This window comes from Amblyraja radiata, chromosome 26 (genome assembly GCF_010909765.2).
Source record: "Amblyraja radiata isolate CabotCenter1 chromosome 26, sAmbRad1.1.pri, whole genome shotgun sequence".
NCBI lineage: Eukaryota > Metazoa > Chordata > Chondrichthyes > Rajiformes > Rajidae > Amblyraja > Amblyraja radiata.
In genome coordinates this window covers 16,400,248-16,424,025 of record NC_045981.1, presented here as the reverse complement: position 1 = coordinate 16,424,025, position 23,778 = coordinate 16,400,248, and the positions used below count along the sequence as shown (strand labels likewise).

General features: G+C 43.3%; 2 protein-coding genes across 4 annotated transcripts in view; both read left to right on the top strand.

Moving 5' to 3' along the window:
- Nucleotides 1-8,876, top strand: part of LOC116987960 (transmembrane channel-like protein 7) — a 36,487-nt gene extending 27,611 nt beyond the window's left edge. Inside the window, exons 12-16 of the mRNA XM_033044312.1 lie at nucleotides 2,136-2,319; nucleotides 4,776-4,906; nucleotides 5,976-6,131; nucleotides 7,189-7,267; nucleotides 8,492-8,876. Coding sequence (XP_032900203.1) covers nucleotides 2,136-2,319; nucleotides 4,776-4,906; nucleotides 5,976-6,131; nucleotides 7,189-7,267; nucleotides 8,492-8,608 — 667 coding nt within the window. The 3' untranslated portion in view covers nucleotides 8,609-8,876. The remainder of the gene's footprint in view (nucleotides 1-2,135; nucleotides 2,320-4,775; nucleotides 4,907-5,975; nucleotides 6,132-7,188; nucleotides 7,268-8,491) is intronic.
- An 8,887-nt stretch (nucleotides 8,877-17,763) lies between these two features.
- The window catches only part of LOC116987958 (E3 ubiquitin-protein ligase rnf213-alpha-like), a 138,398-nt gene continuing 132,383 nt past the window's right edge, over nucleotides 17,764-23,778 (top strand). For 2 of the 3 annotated variants that reach the window (XM_033044311.1, XM_033044309.1), the window contains exons 1-2: nucleotides 17,764-17,891; nucleotides 20,427-20,586. In XM_033044311.1, coding sequence (XP_032900202.1) covers nucleotides 20,440-20,586 — 147 coding nt within the window. In that variant the 5' untranslated portion in view covers nucleotides 17,764-17,891; nucleotides 20,427-20,439. Of the gene's footprint in view, nucleotides 17,892-20,386; nucleotides 20,587-23,778 lie in introns of all 3 variants that reach the window. The other variant, XM_033044310.1, reaches the window with a different exon arrangement.

The following is a 23,778-nucleotide window of genomic DNA, read 5'->3' as shown; positions in this document are numbered from 1 at the left end:
CTCCTCTCCTCTCCCCCTCCTCTCCTCTCCCCCCTCTCCTTTCCCCCCTCCTCTCCTCTCCCACCTCCTCTCCTCTCCCCCCCTCTCCTCTCCTCTCCCCCCTCTCCTCTCCTCTCCCCCCTCTCCTCTCCTCCCCCCCCCTCTCCTCTCCTCTCCCCCTCTCTCCCCCTCCTCTCCCCCCTCTCCCCTCCCCCCCTCTCTCCTCCCCCCTCTCCTCTCCCCCCAAGCCTCTCCTCTCCCCCCCTCTCCTCTCCCCCCTCTCTCCTCCCCCTCTCTCCCCCCTCACCCCTCTCTCCTCCCCCTCTCTCCTCCCCTCCTCCCCCACCTTTCCCCCCTCACCCACCCTTCCTCTTCTCCTCCTCTCCACCCCCCTCTCCCTCTTTCCCCTCTCTCTGTGTTTCTGTCTCTCTCTCTGTCTCTGCCCCTTCTCTCTCTGCCCTCACTCTCTACCCCCCCCCCCCCTCTAGATGTGCTGCAGTTGGGGCTATGCGTCAGTAGATAGTGTGGTTATGGGGTAAAAGGAGCAAATTAATAATATTAATATAATATCAAGGGGGGTAATTAGCGTGAGTGCGGGGGTGGATAGTTAGTGTGTGTGTGTGACGCTGCATGCCGCCTCCCCCCCCCACCCCACAACCGCACGATAGGGAACAGACCCAACGGGTCTGCACTTGGTCTAGTATATTATATAAAGCAGTTTGATATCCGACTGTAAGTTTAGGATGAATCGTTGGTAGGGAGACAACCCAACCAACCCCTGATCAACACTTCTGAAAAAGGGTCTCGACCTAAAACATCTCCAATCTATGTTCCCTAGAGATGCTGCCTGACCTTTTTTCTAAACCAGCATTTGCAGTTCCTTGTTTCTACAACCCAACGATGCTGCCTGACCCACTGAGATACTTCAGCACTTTGTGTCGTTTTTTTAGTAAACCTGCATCTGCAGTTCCTTGTTTCCACAATCTAACCAAGCTGAAAGTTTGAGATGAATTAGTGCAAAGTTATGACCATAAAATGAAGTAAAAGGTGGCATTAAAATACTCTCCTGCATTTATTTTGGCTAAATGCAGGAGAGAGTAGGGGGCGCTGCGATGGCAGCAGCCTGTCAGCAGCGCGTTAGTTTTTTCAACTTTTTTTATTTTTTTAGTATGTTTTAAAGTATGTTTTTGATGTTTCTCGGTGTGTTTTGTGTGGGGTGTGGTGTGGGGGGGTAAGGGGAAAACCGTTTTGGCCGCCTCCTCCACAGAGAGGCGACTTTTTCCAGGTCGCCTCCCCCGTGGCCTAACAGCAAGGATCGGGAACCTTAAATCTTCGACCACCGGCCTGCGGCCTACACCAACCTGAAGCCGCGGTCTCTGGTGGGGAAGAGCCGATCCTGGACTTACCTTGCCTTTGACTTTGTCCTTTACTATCTGGACGCCCGCAGCAAAGGCTGCGGAGGGTGGAGGTCCCGACCACGGGGGAAAATGGAGGAGGTCTGGCCAAGTTCTGTGCCTTCCACCACAGTGATGAATGCTGTGTTACATTTTTATTGTGGTTGTGTGTTCTTTATTATTGTACCGCTGCTGACAACCCAAAATTCCACCGACCCTGGTTGTGTGGCAATAAATTCTATCAATTCAATTCAATTCATATGAAACTGCTGTGAAAAATGTTAAGCCAGAGGGTATAGGTTTAAAGGTGAGAGGGGCAAAATTGAATAGGAATCTGAAGGGTATTTTTTTCACACAGAGGGTGGAATGTACATAGAACAACTGCCAGAGGAGGTAATTGAGGCAGGTACAAAAACACAATTTAAAAGACATTTGAACAGGTACATGGATAGAATGGTTTGGATAGATATGGGCCAAAAGTGAGAAATTAGATGGGCATTTGGCTGGAATGGATTTGAAAGCTTATTTGAAATGAGAGTTAAATGGTCCTATTTAAAAAAAAACTTTCTGACATATCTTTGGATGCATTCAAAATTCATTGATCTACAATTTACATATCTTCAGTTCAAATATATATCCTTGTAGGTTATATTTTATTATTAATATGTTGCGTGTGAATTTGATCACCCACCTTGATAAGAAATGAATGGACATTCGTTGTGCATGAGAATATACTTATTCAGTATTTTTTTCAATATTTAGATTGCTGATAGAACATACCACCTTTCAGTTACCCAAGATTTTGCAAAAGCAGCAATTCCACATTCCTGAAAATGTTTTGAATATCGTGAATGGACAAACTGTAGTCTGGATTGGAATGTTTTACTCCCCATTGCTGCCAATTCTCAATACCATCAAATGCATTATCATCTTTTACGTGAAAAAGGTAAATGAAAAAAAAAAGTTGGGTTTAAAGAAAATCACCAGTGACTGCGTTCACTGGTGGTCATTTTAATCTTCTGTCCGTAAGAGTAACTTTATGGTAATGCTAATGAATGAAAACTTTCTGCTTGACAATACATTTTCTGAAAAGCTGTACACGACGGCACAATATTTTGCACTTTACATCCCATCTAGTAGTTCATGCACAAAGACAAAATCATATCAAGCTCGCTTGTTTGAGACCCTACGAAGCAGGTTCTAATTAGGGCTCCAAATGGAAATAGGAATGCATTGAGACATTTCTATAGAAAACTTAACAAAATAATGGAAGGAGAGAATCTACTGCAGGGGAACACTGCAACAACCTTTTATTCTTTGTCCAGATGAAGTTTCTGGCTGAAGACAAGAGTCCCGACCCAAAATGTTGCCTAACTATGTTTTCCATTGATGCTGCTTGACCCGCTGTTACTCCAGCACTTTATGTTCTAATCATAATCATACTTTATTAGCCAAGTATGTTTTGCAACATATGAGGAATTTGACTTGCCATACAGTCATACCAATAAAAAGCAACAAAACACACAAAATACATTTGAACATAAACATCCACCACAGTGACTCCTCCACAATCCTCACTTTGATGGAAGGTGAAATGAAAAGTTCAATCTCTTCCCTTCTATGTTCTCCCACGGTTGGGGGCCTTGAGCCTTCCGTTGACGGGACGATCTTAGCTCCTGTAGCCGGCGGTCGGGTCCTCTGCATTGGGGCGATCAAGCTCCCGCATCGGGGTGATCTTAGCTTCCCGCGCCGGGCTATCGGACCCCGGGTCGGGGCTAGTCGATCCTCTTGCAAAGTTGGAGCTTCCCGACCGGTCTATACCCGAGGCTGCGAGCTCCTCGTTGTTGAAATCCGCAGGCCGTGGTTGGGGCTTTGATCCCTGGCAAGGGATCGCAGGTTCCGATGGTAGGTCCAGGGCCCCGCGGTGGGGCTCAAAGTCAGTCTCGAGCAAGGCGCCAGCACCATGAAGTTGGGCCGCAGAACGACCGGAGATACGATCCGGAAACCAATCGCATCTCTGGCAAGGTAAGATATTGAAAAAAGGTTTCCCCTCGCCCCCTCCCCCCTCTCCCACCCCAACATAAAACAAACCAGAGAACATTAGCACAACTTTTAAAACACACCAAAAATAACAAAAAAAGACGAAAAGACAGACAGACCATTGGCGAGGCTGCCATTGTGGAACAGCGCCACCTGGTGGATCCTATGCAGAATTCTATGCAGAATTATAGCATTTGCAGTTCCTCACATCTACAATATCTTCAGCAGTGTTTTATTTTGGCTCATTACAGTGGAAAAATTGAGTATCATATTAGAACCATTTAATTTCATCCAAAGCCACTGGGAACTTTGCTTTAAACAACATTAATGCTTTGGTTGCAAATAACAGTATGAATATATATTTTTTTAAATTCAGCACAGCCAACTGTCTTTCTAATCTTTGCACTTACAATTGGCATGGACAGGAGAATGTTGATATGATTATGTGAACATAATTGTTTTAAAGCATCATTACATTACAACAGACTAACCATATCTGTATTTTCAAAGCCGTTGCCCAGGTATTATTTGCAGCATTCCTGCTCCTTATTAAGATGATTGAGTGCCAGACTTCAGTGGTAAAATTGCAGTCATCCAATTTTTCAATGCTCGAGACAACATTATGTCGGAATTCAGAGTCTAATCACTGTAGCACTGTTGGAAATGTGGTGTGATATTGACAGTCTTTGGTGGAGTGAACTATGAGTGCTGTCTGTGGGGAGTTTGTACATTCTCCCTGTGAGTTCATGGGTTTTCTCCAGGTGCTCCGGTTTCCTCCCTCACTCCAAAGAAGTGAAGGCTTGCAGGTTAATTGGCTTCAGTAAAGATTGTAAATTGTCCCTCGTGTGTAGGATAGTGCTAGTGTAAGGGGATCTCTGGTCGGCGAGGATTTGGTGGGCCGAAGGACCTGGTTCCATGCTGTATCTCTAAACTAAACTTAACTAAACAGTGGTTTAAGAAATTCAGCTTATCCAGTAAAATGCCAGCTCCAGCCCGAGTATAATGTGTAGACACAAAATGCTGGAGTAACTCAGCGGGTCACGCAGCATCTCTGGAGAAAAAGAATAGGTGACGTTTCAGGTCAAGACCCTTCTTCAGACTGAGAGTCGGGGGAGAGGGAAACCAGAGGTGTGAAATGTTTCAGCAGAAATCAGAGCCGGCACCAATGAGGCCACAATGGTCCATTGTTGGCTGTGGAAGAGGTGATAATGAAAGGATGTATAGTTGCAAACAGTGGAACTAGCAGAACAACTAGGGTGAGGGAGCGACCAAGAGAGAGGCACAAGGGTTACTTGAATTTAGAAAAATCAATATTCATACCGCTGGGTGTAATGTGCTCTCTTTTCTATGATTTATCTGCAGCACAGTCTGTATAATTACTGTTGCCCTGCGAAAAGGTTGTTTCGAGCATCCAGCTCTAAAACCTTCTTTCAGTTGACTCTACTATTTGGATTGACGCTTGCTCTGATCCCACTGGTCATTAATGTATTTAAGTAAGTATAAAACCTAGCAAGATGAGTCATGTTCACCTTTATGCAACTATATTTTGTACTAGTAATAATCAGGAGGCAGTTACATTATTTAGCATCGACTTGGATAGTAAGTTGCATACAAAACATGCACATAGATAAACCTGAAAAGAAGAAAATTACATTTAGTTGTCCCAACACCCCATGGATTGAGCTGTAACATCCACACATAGACATAGATGTAGAGTCATACAGCATGGAAACAGGGTCTTCGGTCTAACTTGTCCGACCAAGATGCCCCTTCTATGCTGGTCCCACCTGCCTGCGTTTGGCCCATATCCCTCTAACCCTTTCCTATCTACACCAATGGATATGACATGAAACACTTGCAACATCAATAAATTGAGAGGCTGGGTTTCCTGTGACTCATCTACACTGCGAGACCATGCTAACATCTGCAAGGCAGAAACCGAGAGCATGGTAGAACACTTTCCATTTGCCCCAATCAGTGGAGCAACAAAAACATTCAAGACGCCCAACACCAGTACAAAGCAACCTGGTTATAGGCAATTCATCAACCATCCTAAACATTCATTCTTTCCACCAGTGGTCCATAGTGGCCAATGTATGTACCATTGACAAAAAAACACAGCTTTTAGGCCTCCAGCTCCATCGATGGAAGGCCGCAGAGCGCCCGGAGAATGTGATCCGAAAATTAATCACATCTCTGGCAAGATACGAACCTGAAAAAACGTTTCCCCCGATCCCCTCCCCCTCCCCCCACATAAAACAAACCGGAGAGCATTAAAACAAACTTTTAACAAACACTAAAAAAAATTCAAAAGATGAAAAAACGAACAGACTGGCGGCGGAGCAGCCATCGTACAGCACCCCTGGTGGTTTTGTAAATTGTCCCTAGTGTGCGTTGGATAGTGTTTGTGTGGGGAGGGATCGCTGGTCGGCACGGACTCACTCGGTGGGCGGAAGGGCCTGTTTCTGCGCTGTATCTCTAAACTGAACTAAAACGAAACAAATCTCGGAGCAGAATAATGGAAGTGAGAATGCCAAGTTTGACGAGTCTTTCTCTCCCCAGGGTTCATCCGTCCAGGGCATGTGGCCCGTTTCGATATTATGAAACAGCTTGGGGAATTATTCCAGAGATTGTTGGAGGTCTTCCACAACAAACACAGAACGTCCTTAACTACGTTAAGTCAGAAGCCTTTTTGTCGATACTGATCATGGTTTTATGGTAAGAATGATGTATAAAAACAAATGATCGTATAAAATTAGGCTAAATAAACAAGACTAACTGTTTAACATTTTAAATCACACAGAATTAATAGTTCGAAAAGAGATTTGTGACTCTTTTACTTTTATGGTGCAATTATAACAAGGTGCTTTTAATCGTTTTAATGCAATCTCAATAACATTTACTTTAAAATTATCAGTTTTGTGTATGTTGCGCATATAAAGAAAAAATAACATCAATCAAATAAAATTCACATTAGAATTGTCTTACATATGTCGTGTATATGAAAAAACAACTTGTAACTGTCCCATTTAGATAGGTAATTAACACACTACAGCCTGGAAATGTAGAACAAGCTACAAAAAATATGCATAGATTGAATGGTTTAGCCTGTTTGATTGCTGAGTAAATTATCTTTTTGAAAAACATACGGAAAAGGTATATAGGATATCCACCATATTATCCTGATTCCTTTGAAAATTAAGCAAACCAAATAATGATATTTCAGGTTAAATAGTGAATTAATATTACAATTCTGAATTGCCCGTGTAATCTCAAGTGGCCCACGCATTCATGGATATTGTTTGAGCCTCAAATTGAAATGGCAGCATTAAACCTTTGCTTTTATATACGAAAGATGGCACGTTGGCTCAGCGATGGAGTTGCTGCCTTACAGCGCTAGAGACCCGGGTTCGATCCTGACTATGGGCGCTGTCTGTATGGAGATTGTTTGTTCTCCCCGTGATCTGCATGGGTTTTCTCCAGGATCTCCGGTTTCCTCCCACACTCCAAAGACGTATGGGTTTGTAGGTTAATTGGCTTGGTATAATTGAAAATTGTCCCTAGTGTGTGTAGTATTGTGTTAAGTGCGGGGATCGCTGGCTGGCACGGACTCGGTGGGCCGAAGGGCCTGTTTTTGCGCGGCATCTCTGAAACTAAAAATATCTAAAATTAAAGTTGAGATCTCATAATTTTCTCAGGTGTTACATGTAAATTAATAATACATTAATGAGCACAACAATGTAATTGCATTTCTTCTTTTCTATCTTGGTAACAGTATGGTGCTGACTACTTTTGTTGCTTTGGTTCGAGCTAACAGAAGGTCTATAACCCAGCTGAAAAGGCATTTAGCACTGGTAAGTACAAAAGACGTGTCCCAGTCATATGAGGCAATAGTGAGATCACATTTACATTGCAGCGTACAGAATCACTCTCCTTATATCAGAAATTATTTCAATATATAGGAAGCAGTCAGAGATGGTTTAATATTCTGATATGTGGAATGGGTAGCTTATCTCATAATGAAAGATTTGACAGGCTGGACTTGTATTTGCTGGTGTTTAGAAGAATGAGAAAGGATTTGAATAAAATATTTAAAATCTAAAGGGATCTTGACAAGGTGGATGTGAAAATCAGTGTTTTTTTTGTGATGGCACGGTGTACCGGCATCTTTAAAATCATTGATCACCCGCACACTAGTTCAAACCTGGCTATGGGTGCTGTCTGTATGGGGCTTGTACGTTTTTCCCGTGACCGCGTGGGTTTTCTCCGAGTTCTTCGGTTTCCTCCCACACTCCAAGGCGTACAGGTTTGTCAGTTAGTGGCTTGGGTTTGTATACTTGGTATAAGTGTAAATTGTCCCTAGCGTATGTAGGCTTGGGTTGATATGCGGGGATCGATGGTCGATGCGGACTCCGCGCTGTATCTCAAAAACTAAAAACTAAACTAAGATTAACAAATGTTCTCCTGAATAGCCATAGTCCCAGTGAAAGCTGATTCAATTTAACATGTTCAGTTTAGTTAAGTGTAGTTCAGTTTAGAGATACAGAATGGATACAGAATGGAAACAGCCTTCGGCCCATCGAGACCATGCTGACCAGCGATCACCCTTACGTTAGTTCCATATAATCCACTAGGGGCAATTTACAGAAGCCAATTAACGTACAAATCTGCACGTCTTTGGAATGTGAGACGAAACCGGAGCACCCGAAGAAAACCCACGTGGACACATAGAGAACGTACAAACTCTATATGGATCGCACCCATAGTCGCTGGCGCAGTAAGAGAGTATCTCTACTGCGTGACACTGTGCCTACCCAAATCTGTTAGTTAAATGTTTGACATTTGAAATTCCTAAAGATAGTTCACTTAGAAGAAAAATAATTTAAATTGTTTTCAGATAAATATTTTGTGGGAATCAGTGTAACTATTCTCAGTTTTGCTACATTAAATTATCTATTTGTTTTTTTTTCTATGAACATCTTTTGCAAAAGTTATTTTCTTGAAGACTGTGGAGTATATAATCCACTATGGAGTGTAAATTCAAATATTCATTCATTGCGAACCATTTGTTTCTCTAGGCGGGAAAGGATAAAAAATATTTGGTGAAAAAACTATCAACACATTCTCAGCATCAAAGAAATATTCATTTTCAAGACAATTCTTCCAACAGCATTGAAGATAATAATGAAACTTGATTCTTCCCACAATGGAACTTTTTTAAGAACCAAATGAAAGCATAGTCTGGTGTGAGCCAAACTGCCAAACTGTGAGAAGGGCAAAGACTGCTGATGCCTTACTTATTGTACATAAAGAACCTATGATATTGGTCTGATATACATCTTCCACCTTTGCTGTAAATTGCCTTGCATATTCTGTACATTGTTTTTTCACAAAGTCTTTCCTAGATCACCAACATTTGTATGTGTCTTTGGTCAATAAATTTGGACAGCAACAAACTCAATAGCTTCAGGAAAGGGAGATTCAGAATTTTATTTAGAAATCCTGAATAGTTTGTATGACAACACAATTTAATGCAAAGTATTTCTGAACCTTTCTAAACCATAAAAACACAAAGAACAAAAAAAAACCTATAATGAAGCATCAGAAGATATTCACAAAATATTTTAAACAAGTAATTGCAGTCTTTTAGAGTTTGTATTGGTTTGGTTTGGTTTATTGTCATGTGTACCGAGGTAGAGTGGAAAACCTTTGGTTGCTTGCTAACCAGTCAGCAGAAAGACTTTACATGCTTATAGTGGAGCCAACCACCGTGTACAGGTACAGGATAAAGGGAATGATGTTTTGTGCAAGATAAAGTCCAGAGAGTGGTTGATGAGAGTGGGGGTGAGACCAAATGATTGAAGAGTTATAATTGTGAGGCCAGATTAATGAAAGTGGGTAGAGGAGGAGAGGAGAAATAGGTGGAGTAAGGTTGCGGTACAGGGAAGATGGCGTGGTGGGGGGGGGGGAAGAGGGGTTATGTGGGTGAGAAAGGGGAGAGGGGGATTTGTCGGGATGACCTAAAATTGGAAAATGTAATGTTTATACCGTTGTGTTGTAAACTACCCAAGTGGAATACAAACTGTTCTTCCACTTTGCATGTGATCTCACTCTGGCAATGAGGAGACCCAGTAAAGAAAGGCCAGTAAGATAATGGGAAGGGAAATTGGGAACCACGGGATCCAGTAGGCCACAGTGGACCGAGTGCCAGTGTTCGATGAAACGGTCGCCAAGTCTCTGCTTGCTCTTGCCAATGTACAGGAGCCCACATCAGGAACACTGGATGCAGTAGATGAGATTAGAGGAGGTGCACGTGAACCTCTGTCTCGTCTGGAAGGACTGCTGGGGCCCCTAGGTGAAGGAGTGGGAGGAGATATAGGGACAGGTAGTACATCTCCTGTGTTTGCAGGGCAATGTACCTGGAGAGGGGGTGGTTTGGGTGTGAAGGCATGAGTGAACCAAGGTGTTATGGAAGGGGTGGTCTCTGCGGAATGCGGAAAGTAGTGAAGATGTGATGTGATGGGATTATGTGTACATTTTTCTGTCTCCATCTATATTATGTTTCAAGTGATTGTCTTCTTCAAATGAGATGCAATTTGTCATAATGCATTCTGATTGATTTTCTATGATCCTTAAGAATTAAAGAGTAGAAATGTTTAAATCATAATATAAAGACATCGCATTTGTAAGAGGCCTGGGATATCCGCACACTGCTAGGCCTTGACCTAAATACTTTTAAAATCCTGCCATAGTATATGGCTCCACCACCCCTCTGACTGCGTTTCAGACAGTAACCATCTTCAGTATAAAAAATATTCCTCCTCACATCTCATCCATGTCTCCTACCTCTTTTTAACGCTCTTCTGCTGAGGCAAAAAAGGATTCTCTCTCTCTCTTCATAATGTTGCAAATCTCAATGGCATCTCTCTAAAGCCTTCTCAGGTCCTGAGAAAGCATTCATGGACGGCTTGATGGAAGGCCTTAGAATAAAAGGATGTACCATTAGAAAGGAGATGTGGAGAGATTTTAGACAGAGGGTGGTGAATCTGTGGAATTCATTGCCACAGACAGCTGTGGAGGCCAAGTCATTGGGTGTTTTTAGAGCGGAGTTGGACAGGCTCTTGATTAGTAAGGGTGTCAAGGGTTACGGGGTGAAGGCAGGAGAATGGGGCTGAGAGGAAAAGATAGGGCATGATTAAATGGCTGAGTATACCCGATGGGCTGAATGGCATAATTCTGCTCCTATAACTTATGAACGTATGGTGTTGCAGGTCAACGTTCTCCTTTCTCCTTTCCTCCTCCAATGATTTATCTAAAACCCTTGGGGTTGCTTTCATCCAATGTAAGTAATTCCTCAAGAGGGTGTTTGTAGAAGTGACCAAAAATGAGAGAATTCAACATTCATACTGCTGGTTTGTACACTATGCAAGCTTACACTGAAAACATCCAAACGAGAAGTTGGTGCGACTTGGGTGGGGGAGGGATAGAGAGTGAGAGGGAATGCTGGGGTTACTTGAAGTTAGAGAAATCAATATTCATACCAACCATACGGTAAGCTGCCCAAGCGAAATATGAGATGCTCCCTGGTTAACATCCCTTCGCACCCAAACAACCCCCTCCCCAGGTACCTCCCCCTGCAACCGCAGAAGGTGCAACACCTGTCCCTATACTTCCTCCCTCAACCCTGTCCAGGGACCCCGACAGTCCTTTCAGGTTAGGCAGCTTAAGGATAAGGGGGAAATCCTTTAATGTGAGGTTATCCATTTTGGTGGCAAAAACAGGAAAGCAGACTATTATCTAAATGGTGGCAGACTAGGAAAAGGGGAGATGCAGCGAGACCTGGGTGTCATGGTACACCAGTCATTGAAAGTAGGCATGCAGGTGCAGCAGGCAGTGAAGAAAGCGAATGGTATGTTAGCTTTCATAGCAAAAGGATTTGAGGATAGGAGCAGGGAGGTTCTACTGCAGTTGTACAGGGTCTTGGTGAGACCACACCTGGAGTATTGCGTACAGTTTTGGTCTCCAAATCTGAGGAAGGACATTATTGCCATAGAGGGAGTGCAGAGAAGGTTCACCAGACTGATTCATAGAAACATAGAAACATAGAAATTAGGTGCAGGAGTAGGCCATTCGGCCCTTCGAGCCTGCACCACCATTCAATATGATCATGGCTGATCATCCAACTCAGTATCCCGTACCTGCCTTCTCTCCATACCCTCTGATCCCCTTAGCCACAAGGGCCACATCTAACTCACTCTTAAATATAGCCAATGAACTGGCCTCGACTACCCTCTGTGGCAGGGAGTTCCAGAGATTCACCACTCTCTGTGTGAAAAAAGTTCTTCTCATCTCGGTTTTAAAGGATTTCCCCCTTATCCTTAAGCTGTGACCCCTTGTCCTGGACTTCCCCAACATCGGGAGCAATCTTCCTGCATCTAGCCTGTCCAACCCCTTAAGAATTTTGTAAGTTTCTATAAGATCCCCTCTCAATCTCCTAAATTCTAGAGAGTATAAACCAAGTCTATCCAGTCTTTCTTCATAAGACAGTCCTGACATCCCAGGAATCAGTCTGGTGAACCTTCTCTGCACTCCCTCTATGGCAATAATGTCCTTCCTCAGATTTGGAGACCAAAACTGTACGCAATACTCCAGGTGTGGTCTCACCAAGACCCTGTACAACTGCAGTAGAACCTCCCTGCTCCTATACTCAAATCCTTTTGCTATGAAAGCCAACATACCATTCGCTTTCTTCACTGCCTGCTGCACCTGCATGCCCACTTTCAATGACTGGTGTACCATGACCCCCAGGTCTCGCTGCATCTCCCCTTTTCCTAGTCGGCCACCATTTAGATAATAGTCTGCTTTCCTGTTTTTGCCACCAAAATGGATAACCTCACATTTATCCACATTATACTGCATCTGCCAAACATTTGCCCACTCACCCAGCCTATCCAAGTCACCTTGCAGTCTCCTAGCATCCTCCTCACAGCTAACACTGCCCCCCAGCTTAGTGTCATCCGCAAACTTGGAGATATTGCCTTCAATTCCCTCATCCAGATCATTGATATATATTGTAAATAGCTGGGGTCCCAGCACTGAGCCTTGCGGTACCCCACTAGTCACTGCCTGCCATTGTGAAAAGGACCCGTTTACTCCTACTCTTTGCTTCCTGTTTGCCAGCCAGTTCTCTATCCACATCAATACTGAACCCCCAATGCCGTGTGCTTTAAGTTTGTAAACTAATCTCTTATGTGGGACCTTGTCGAATGCCTTCTGGAAGTCCAGATACACCACATCCACTGGTTCTCCCCTATCCACGCTGCTAGTTACATCCTCGAAAAATTCTATAAGATTCGTCAGACATGATTTACCTTTTGTAAATCCATGCTGACTTTGTCCAATGATTTCACCACTTTCCAAATGTGCTGCTATCCCATCTTTAATAACTGACTCAAGCAGTTTCCCCACTACCGATGTTAGACTAACTGGTCTGTAATTCCCCGTTTTCTCTCTCCCTCCCTTCTTATAAAGTGGGGTTACGTTTGCTACCCGCCAATCCTCAGGAACTACTCCAGAATCTAAAGAGTTTTGAAAGATTATTACTAATGCATCCACTATTTCTGGAGCTACTTCCTTAAGTACTCTGGGATGCAGCCTATCTGGCCCTGGGGATTTATCGGCCTTTAATCCATTTAATTTACCCAACACCACTTCCCGGCTAACCTGGATTTCACTCAATTCCTCCAACTCCTTTGACCCGCGGTCCCCTGCTATTTCCGGCAGATTATTTATGTCTTCCTTAGTGAAGACGGAACCAAAGTAGTTATTCAATTGTCCGCCATATCCTTGTTCCCCATGATCAACTCACCTGTTTCTGACTGCAAGGGACCTACATTTGTTTTAACTAATCTCTTTCTTTTCACATATCTATAAAAACTTTTGCAGTCAGTTTTTATGTTCCCTGCCAGTTTTCTTTCATAATCTATTTTTCCTTTCCTAATTAAGCCCTTTGTCCTCCTCTGCTGGTCTCTGAATTTCTCCCAGTCCTCCGGTATGCTGCTTTTTCTGGCTAATTTGTACGCATCATCCTTCGCTTTGATACTATCCCTGATTTCCCTTGTTATCCACGGATGCACTACCTTCCCTGATTTATTCTTTTGCCAAACTGGGATGAACAATTTTTGTAGTTCATCCATGCAGTCTTTAAATGTCTTCCATTGCATATCCACCGTCAACCCTTTTAGAATTAATTGCCAGTCAATCTTGGCCAATTCACGTCTCATACCCTCAAAGTTACCTTTCTTTAAGTTCAGAACCATTGTTTCTGAATTAACAATGTCACTCTCCATCCTAATGAAGAACTCAACCATATTATGGTCACTCTTGCCCAAGGGGGCACGTACAACAAGACTGCTAACTAACCCTTCCTCATTACTCAATACCCAGTCTAAAATAGCCTGCTCTCTCGTTGGTTCCTCTACATGTTGATTTAGATAACTATCCCGCATACATTCCAAAAAATCCTCTTCCTCAGCACCCCTGCCAATTTGATTCACCCAATCTATATGTAGATTGAAGTCACCCATTATAACGGTTTTGCCTTTGTCGCACGCATTTCTAATTTCCTGTTTGATACGATCTCCAACTTCACTACTACTGTTAGGTGGCCTGTACACAACACCCACCAGCGTTTTCTGCCCCTTAGTGTTTCGCAGCTCTACCCATACCGATTCCACATCCTGCAAACTAATGTCCTTCCTTTCCATTGCGTTATTCTCCTCTCTAATCAGCAACGCTACCCCACCTCCTTTTCCTTTCTCTCTATCCCTCCTGAATATTGAATATCCCTGGATGTTCAGCTCCCAGCCTTGGTCACCCTGGAGCCATGTCTCCGTGATCCCAACTATATCATAGTCATTAATAGCTATCTGCACATTCAACTCATCCACCTTATTACGAATGCTCCTTGCATTGAGACACAAAGCCTTCAGGCTTGTTTTTACAACACTCTTACCCCTTATACAATTTTGTTGAAAAGTGGCCCTTTTTGGTTTTTGCCCTGGATTTTCCGGCCTGCCACTTTTACTTTTCACCTTGCTACCTATTGCTTCTACCCTCATTTTACACCCCTCTGTCTCTACGCTCACACATTTAAGAAACCCTTTCCCTTTAACTCCATCCTCCACTAGCCCATTCGACACCCCACCCCCCTTATTCAGTTTAAAACCACCCGTGTAGCAGTGGCAAACCTGCCTGCCAGAATGCTGGTCCCACACCTGTTAAGATGCAATCCGTCCCTTTTGTACAGTTCCCCCTTACCCCAAAACAGATCCCAGTGATCTAAGAATCTAAATCCCTGCCCTGTGCACCAGTTCCTCAGCCACACGTTCAGGTCCCGTATCTCCCTGTTCCTGCTCTCGCCAGCACGAGGAACTGGAAGCAAACCGGAGATAACAACCCTGGAGGTCCTGCTTTTCAGCATTTTTCCGAGCTCGCTAAAGTCACGCTGCAGAATATTCATCCCCTTCTTTCCGACATCGTTTGTGCCGACATGCACTACCACTTCCGGATGTTCACCTTCGCCCTTGAGGATTTTCTGCACTCTGTCCGTGACATCCTGGATCCTGGCACCAGGAAGGCAGCACACCATCCTCGCATCCCGTCTGTTGCCGCAGAAACCCCTGTCCGTACCTCTCACAATGGAGTCTCCTACTACAATGGCGTTGCCTGCCTTAGGCCTTTTTGGTTTTGGCTCATCTCCTTCTTTCGTCTCTCCCTCTGCAGTGTTTTGCGTAGTCTCCTCTCCTAAGACTCTCGAGCCAAAGACTCACACTTCACTCACAGGGCACCATTCACAAGGCCGCTCACTCACTGCCGCTCCCTAAGAGCAGTCTTACTTAAATTGACTGATAAATTGCCTGATTTACCAATTTACAAACCAAATTCCTCAGTTTTCAGCTGTTTTCCCAGCACTGACTCACTTCTCTCCTCCCACTTGGGCTAGAGCCAATCAGTCGTATCTCTTGCTAATCTCCTCCTGCTGCTGCTGCTGTTGTTGGTGGTGCTCCCAAAGCTACAGCAGTTCTGAGTCAAGTCTGCCTGTCATTGACCTGTACTTAAACTGTTTTCACTTCTCTCCTCCCACTTGGGCTAGAGCCAATCAGTCGTATCTCTTGCTAATCTCCTCCTGCTGCTGCTGTTGTTGTTGTTGTTGTTGCTCCCAAAGCTACAGCAGTTCTGAGTCAAGTCTGCCTGTCCTTGACCTGTACTTAAACTGTTTTCACTTCTCTCCTCCCACTTGGGCTAGAGCCAATCAGTCGTATCTCTTGCTAATCTCCTCCTGCTGCTGCTGCTGCTGTTGTTGTTGCTCCCAAAGCTACAGCAGCAGCAGGAGGGTATGGAGAGAAGGCAGGTACGGGATACTGAGTTGGATGATCAGCCATGATCATATTGAATGGCGGTGCAGGCTCGAAGGGCCCAATGGCCTACTCCTGCACCTAATTTCTATGTTTCTATGTTTCCTCCAACCTGTATTCCTGGGATGTCAGGACTGTCTTATGAAGAAAGACTGGATAGACTTGGTTTATACTCTCTAGAATTTAGGAGATTGAGAGGGGATCTTATAGAAACTTATAACATTCTTAAGGGGTTGGACAGGCTAGATGCAGGAAGATTGCTCCCGATGTTGGGGAAGTCCAGGATAAGGGGTCACAGCTTAAGGATAAGGGGGAAATCCTTTAAAACCGAGATGAGAAGAACTTTTTTCACACAGAGAGTGGTGAATCTCTGGAACTCTGCCACAGAGGGTAGTCGAGGCCAGTTCATTGGCTATATTTAAGAGGGAGTTAGATGTGGCCCTTGTGGCTAAGGGGATCAGAGGGTATGGAGAGAAGGCAGGTACGGGATACTGAGTTGGATGATCAGCCATGATCATATTGAATGGCGGTGCAGGCTCGAAGGGCCCAATGGCCTACTCCTGCACCTAATTTCTATGTTTCTATGTTTCCTCCAACCTGTATCCGTTGTTCAAGATGTGGACTCTTATACATCGGCGAGACCTAACGTAGACTGGACGATCGTTTCGCTGAACATCTTCGCTCAGTCCGCCTGAACCTACCTGATCTCCCGGTTGAACTTAGCGGGTCAGGCAGTATCTGTGGAATGCATGGTCAGGTGTTGTTTTGGGTCCGGTTTAGTCTTAACTTAACTTAGAGAGTTGAGTTCCCACCAACCAACGATGACCCTGTCCACTAGTTCTATCTTACACACTAGGGACAATTTACAGAAGCCAATCAAGCTACAAACCTGCACTTGTTCGGAATGTGAGGGGTAACTGGAGCACCAGGAGGAAAACTACACGGCCACAGAGAATGTACTAATGCCATACAAAAGCATCCATAATCAGGTTCAAACCCGGGTCTCTGGCACTTTTAGGCAATTTTACTGCTGCACCACTGTGCCACTGGCTGAAGAAGGGTCCCATCCCAAAACGTCAATTCTTCATTCCTTCCTCCCTACCTGACCCGCTGAGTTAAACAGGGATGGGGGAGAAGGGTTAAAGGGAGAATGGGAAAGGGGAGAAGAGAAAAGGGGGGGGGGGGGGGAAGAGAAGGGGAACGGATGCAGGGAGGAATGGGGAAAGGGGGGGAGAAAGGGAAATGGGGGCACATCGAGAAGGGGCACAGGGGAGAATGGGGAAAGTTGGGTGTGGGGGGTTGTGGGAAGGTAAGGTATTGTTAGTTATCTAGAAGTGGATAATTCAACGTTGCTCCTGTTGGGTTGTAAGATACCCCAGCAGAAGATGAGGGGCTGTTCTTTTAGTTAGGTTGTAAGCTACAATAATTTTTGAACACTGTGCCTGTGATCTGCTGGTAACTGACAGACTTCATTTCAGACATAAACCCCCTCTTCCTGTACATCTAAATGAGCTAATCTATCGACCTTTAATTCCACCCCGAGTCGCTGCAATCGTTTGTTGATTTGATCTCCTCTCGTTGGGAAAACGAAACTCAACAGAGAGCTTAAGAATCGTGTGTCCATTTCCCCAGCTTCTCTAAAAAAAACCCGATGGTGACTAAATAAATAAGAATAGTACACCGTTACTTGAATAAATTACGCGGAGTATTATTTTAAACGCATTTCCTCTGGATAAAGTAGTTTTTAAAGCTGATATTGGAACTGCTGTTGGCGTTTTAAAAGTTGCTCGCAACTTGGAGACGGCCCCTAAGAGTGACTGCGCCTTTCCGGGGAGCGATTGGTCAGAGCGGCTGTTGGAAGATTGTTGATTGGCTGATGGCGGTGTGTATCAAGGGAAGTTAGCCAATGGGAATCCGAGGGATCACAGGTACCAGGCAGATTTCGAGGGGCTGGAAGGTACATGTTTGCCGAAGAATCCAGGAGACAACTGCGTGGGAAGGAACTGCCTTGCACTGAAGGTAGACACAAAATGTTGGAGTAACTCTCCCACTTTAACACCAGGTAAGTGTCCAGGGTATTTATTCACACGATGTGCACGGTCACTGGGTGAGTTTGTTTATGGAAAAAATAAGCGTATAAAACTTATAAAGCACCTAATGCAATAGAAAGGAACTGCAGATGCTAGTTTATACTGAAGATAACAGATACAAAATACATTGTCACCTCAGTTCTGTCCCTGTTGCAATGCTCTTGATCCTGATTTGGAATATACATCAAGACTCACGATTGATGCTACCCTAGCAATACATTTCCGAGAGGATGCGATCCTACAAACTGAAGCAAATATTGAAATCCTCAAGGTTTATCCATTTTCTTCATGTTGTTGTTTGTATGAACTTGCATCACACTTTGATATTTTATTTCCTGCTTAAACTGTAGCTAGGCGTGATGCTTCCCCATTGATTGGAAAATATATTTGGTCATCAGTGGGTGTAAATCAAAACTAATTTCTTACAGGGTCTTGCTGAGAAAGGGATGAGTAGGAATTCATACTCATTCCTAATACAATTTTTAGTAACATGAAGATAAGCTTGGGAAAACAATGTTTGTTCTCAACAGCAAAATGTAATTGTAAAATGGGGCAATGTAGAATGCAGATACAGATCCAGATATCAGAAAAACATTAAACATGAATGTGTTTTATAGCATTGCTGAACCAGCTTGTGTTTGGAGAATTAAGTGTTAATTGGATACTGTAGGGTAATTTGCCAATATGGTAGAAGGCAAACGTAATTGAAACTCAAGGAATAAGGGAAGCAACTATATTTGTAAATTTTTTAAGTTTCACTTTCGTTTTCTCGGCTCTAACTTTAATAATGTGACAGCCATTAACATGGCTCTGTATTATAGAAGAACACGGCAGAGATAAGTGCGAGTTGTTGCATTTGGGAAGTCAAACCAGGGGAGGACATTCATAGCGAATGGTAGGGCTCTGGGAAGTGTTGTAGATGTGAGGGATCTAAGATTACTATCACATAGTCTCCTGAGTGTGGCGACACAGTTAGATAAGGAGATCAAGAAAGCTTTTGGTACATTGACCTTCATCAGTCGTGGCACAGAAGTCGGAATGTCATGTTACAGTTACCTATCCATCCATGTTTTCCAGAGATTCTGGAACAGGGACATTAATTATACACTTTGTGATTTAAAAAAAAAAATGTTAATCTGGTGGGATGTTGATCTGATGTATATTTCATTTGCAAGTTAATAACTGTTAATAAAGGACATACATTTAGAAAGGAGATGAGGAGGAATTTATTTAATCGGAGGGTGGTGAATCTATGGACTTCTTTGCCATAGAGAGCTATGGAGGCCAAGTCATGGGATATTTGTAAAACGGAGATTGACAGATTTTTGATTAGTAAGAGTGTTGAAGATTATTTGGAGAAAACAGGAGAATGGGGTTGTGCGTAAGATAGATCAGCGATGATTGAATGGTGGAGTAGACTTGCTGGGCTGAATGGGCTAATTCTGTTCCCATGACTCATAAACCTATGGGTGTCATGGTGGCGCAACGGTAGAGTTGCTGCCTTGCAGTGCCGGAGTTCTGGATTCGATCCCGACTGCTGGTGCTGTCTGTATGGAGTTTTTACATTCTCCCCATGACCGCGTGGGTTTTCTCTGAGATATTTGGCTTCCTCCCACACTGCAAAGACGTAGGTTAATTGACGGTATAAATGTAAATTTTCCCTAGTATATGTAGGATAGTGTTAAAGTGCGGGGATCATATTGGTCGCTACGGACTCGGTGGGCCGAAGGGCCGGTTTCTGCGCTGTTTCTCTAAACTAAACTTTACAAACTTTGAATAATGAATGTGGAAGAAAAAGTAATATCCTTCTTTATTTAATTTTGATTGGAATTGAACAAGGTAACAAAAGGGTGTATTGGAGAAGAGAATTGGAAATCTTTGTCTTGACCAGGTCTCGAAGAGAATCCGTGGGAAACAGCAAAGTAGATTAGATGTTTTTACCTCATGTTTGGGAATATGTTGGTGGATGGTAATGTAAACATGAAAACATTTAGCTGATAACGAAGTTTGTTTACATTTCTGAGAAGTTACAGTGGATCAGCCGCGCCCCCTACCGCTAGTAGCGTAGATACGTTGTTGTATATGGGAGGCTTATGAACAGGTCGGAAATGGGCTGCTTGAAAGATGAGATAGAAAAATGTCAAGATTCCCTTGCTTTGTGTTGACTTGTAGTAACCATCTGTTGTTGAATAAGATTAACATAAGCGAATAATAATGTTATGACTAATGAAATTATTGGTACCCATGTAGTAGATAGTATATTTTTGTATAGCTGTATCTAAAAAATTAACAAAAGTTATTTACTGCACAGTAAAACTGTCAGCTAATTCTGCAGCGAAGTCAGAGAACTGGTGAGCATCTCTCCATGATATCCTGCAATAAATAAAGTCTCTTGAAGCAAACCTGCGAAGTGTAACTTTTCGTTTTTCCTTTAATTTCCCTCTAAATTAATTTCTTCCACAATTAGATATTATTTCAGTGAAAAGAACATTGTAAAACCTTTTTAGATGCTGTATTGAGATGGAAGACCACCTTGCTGAGGTGCTCCCTGACCTCCAGAAAACACCACCACCTGATCACCCTTCTCTATCAGCACCAAGCACTTTGGAGCCTGCTTCAACTGCAGTGGAAATTGAAGACTCTGATTATGCTGCTACATCTGAAACTGTAAGTGAAGACCAAATTCCTCAAGTGTCTACCACTTGCAGGCCATTAGCTACTAGCAAAACAGATTCTGTATATTTTTTGGTTTAAGTTAAGGTAAGATTCAAGTTGAGGTTTATTATTGTCACATGTATGATGTACAGAGAAATGTCTTGTTTTGCATGCTGTACAATCAGATTATGTAATACAACACATCAATACAATCAAATCAAACACAACTACAAAAGTTAGAGCAATGGGGAAGATACAGAGTTCAGAATAGGGTGCTCATCGTTGTAGCAGACCAGTTATATAAGCAAAGTGCAATGTCCACAAGGGAATAGTGGTGAATCAGACAATACTCTTCCCTATGGAAGGACTGTTCAAAAGCCTGATAACAGAGGGCAAGAAGCTGTTCCTGACTCGTGGTGGTGGTGGTGCTTATTTTGCTGAATGTCTTATATAAAAGCATCTGCCTTCTAGAACTCAACAGTTCCAGGCTGGTAACTGTGACAGGCATGATTCTATAGCAAAAGAATAGGGTGAAATTGATAGACACAAAATGTTGGAGTAACTCAGCAGGACAGGCAGCATCTCTGGATAGAAGAAATGGATGACGTTTCAGAACGAGACCATTTTTCAGACTGCAGTAAGTCTGGGTTAAAACGTGGTCATAGAACTGGTGAGCAGGAGGAATCACAGAGGAATCACAGAGGGGGAGAATCCAAAATGATGTTGCATGTCATAAATTAATGTAAGGAAAGTTGTCATCGAGCTGGTTCACTGAAACCTCACTTTTATACAAATAGGGGGCGCTTTCTGGAGTGCTAGTATGAACCATTTTAGAACCAATAGACATTTCTTTGCAAGCTTTAGAACCAATAGAGGTATTTTGCAAGCTTTAGAACCAATAGAGGTATTTTGCAAGCTTTAGAACCAATAGAGGTATTTTGCAAGCTTTAGAACCAATAGAGGTATTTTGCAAGCTTTAGAACCAATAGACATTTTTTTTGCAAGCTTTAGAACCAATAGACATTTTTTGCAAGCTTTAGAACCAATAGACATTGTCTTGCAAGCTTTAGAACCAATAGACATTGTCTTGCAAGCTTTAGAACCAATAGACATTTTTTTGCAAGCTTTAGAACCAATAGAGATATTTTGCAAGCTTTAGAACCAATAGACATTTTTTTGCAAGCTTTAGAACCAATAGACATTTTTTTGCAAGCTTTAGAACCAATAGACATTTTTTTGCAAGCTTTAGAACCAATAGACATTTTTTTGCAAGCTTTAGAACCAATAGACATTTTTTTGCAAGTTTTAGAACCAATATACATTTTTTTGCAAGCTTTAGAACCAATAGACATTTTTTTGCTAGCTTTAGAACCAATAGAGACACTTTTTGCAAGCTTTAGAACCAATAGAGACACTTTTTGCAAGCTTTAGAACCAATAGACTTTTTTTGCAAGCTTTAGAACCAATAGAGACACGTTTTGCAAGCTTTAGAACCAATAGACATTTTTTTGCAAGCTTTAGAACCAATAGACACATTCTGCAAGCATTTTAGAACCACTAAGGGCACTTACATTTGAGTAGACATGTGTTCAGTGTTATTCACAGCTCAGAGAAACGTGACCCTCTGCCTTCCTCCAGCTTGCAGACACTGATTGAGGCATACCACTTCCTGGTTTTATAGTCCCTCACCCCTGCCGCCAGCGGGGGCAGCAGAGAGAATGGGGAATGTTGTAAAAACATTAATATCTCTGTCATATTTCATCTACGGGAAAAATCCTCGGCACACATGCGGCAGAGGGGGGCTCTGAGCGAGGTGGCCAAAAATGACGGCCGTAGGTGGCGGCGTTCTCTCGGAAATCGCAGCTCAGATTGCCAAAAGCGGTCAAGAACAGAGTTTTAGTAATATAGATAGATAGATGAACCACCACAGTTTATTATGCCAAAATAAAATTCCGATGTATCATTAATCCTGGATGGCTGGATACAGTTGAGGATTGTGTAACAGAACAATCTCACAATGCACTTGACTCTTTACACAGTGCAACCTGTGTAATATTAAGCAACATTAGTTTTAATCCCATGATAAAGTAGTCAACTCAAAAGCAACTTTTGCCATCCTGATGGAAGCTCTCAAACGCAAACTCTGTCACCGCTGCCTTCTGTCTTTCGGACATTTTCTGTTTTTATTCCAGAAAAAGTCTGGGCACTTTACAAAAAGGTGCAATCAGACAAAACACGGATGTTGAGGAAATATTAGCAGTCGAAAAGTTTAGTTTGCTGTGAGTTGTGCAGTAGCAGGAATGCTACAACTCACTTTGGTTGTTTGCAAGAGAACGCAAATACCCCCAAGGATGCAGTCGGTGTGGTGTTGCAATATTTCTGTGTCCGTATTGGTTTCTTCTGGATGCTCTGGTTTCCTTCTCCAACATCCCTAAGAAGACCCATAGATCAACCAGCTACTGTAATTTATCTCTGGTACAAATAAGAGGTGGAAGGATCCCCCCCCATCTCCCCCCCCCCCCCCATCTCCCCCCCCCCCCATCTCCCCCCCCCCCATCTCCCCCCCCCCATCTCCCTCCCCCCATCTCCCCCCCCCCATCTCCCCCTCCCCCCCCCCCCCCCCCATCTCCAGTGGAAACAAAAAAAACCTACAGATACTGGTTTATACTAAGATAGACACAAAGTGCTGGAGTAACTCAGCGGGTCAGGCAGCATCTCTGGAGAAAAAGGATGGGTGATGTTTCCCTGAAGTAAGGTCCCGACCCAAAACGTCAGCCATTCTTTTTCTTCAGAGATGCTGCCTGACCCGCTGAGTTACTCCAACACTTTGTGTCTATCCAAAGGGGAGTTGCTGGAGATGTGAAAGAGAATCAACTGCGTTGCTACCTGGAAATAAAAAGAATGGGACTCATGGGATTGCACTGCTATGGGCTTGCATGAACCCGATCGGCTCAATAGCCTCTTTCATTGTAATTAAGTTGTTATGCATTTGAATGAGGAGGTCTTGGCTCAGTGCTGGGAACTCCTATCTGACATTCAAAAGGCAGCTGTGCAATAGTGAAATGCTTGAACATTGACAATGTATTTCAGTAAGGGAGAGAAATAAACAGGGTGGAGAGAGTGAAGGTGCAAAATCTACTCTAGAATATAAGGAAAAATGTAATTTTTTCCCAAAGGTTGGTACGGTGGCACAGTGGTAGAGTT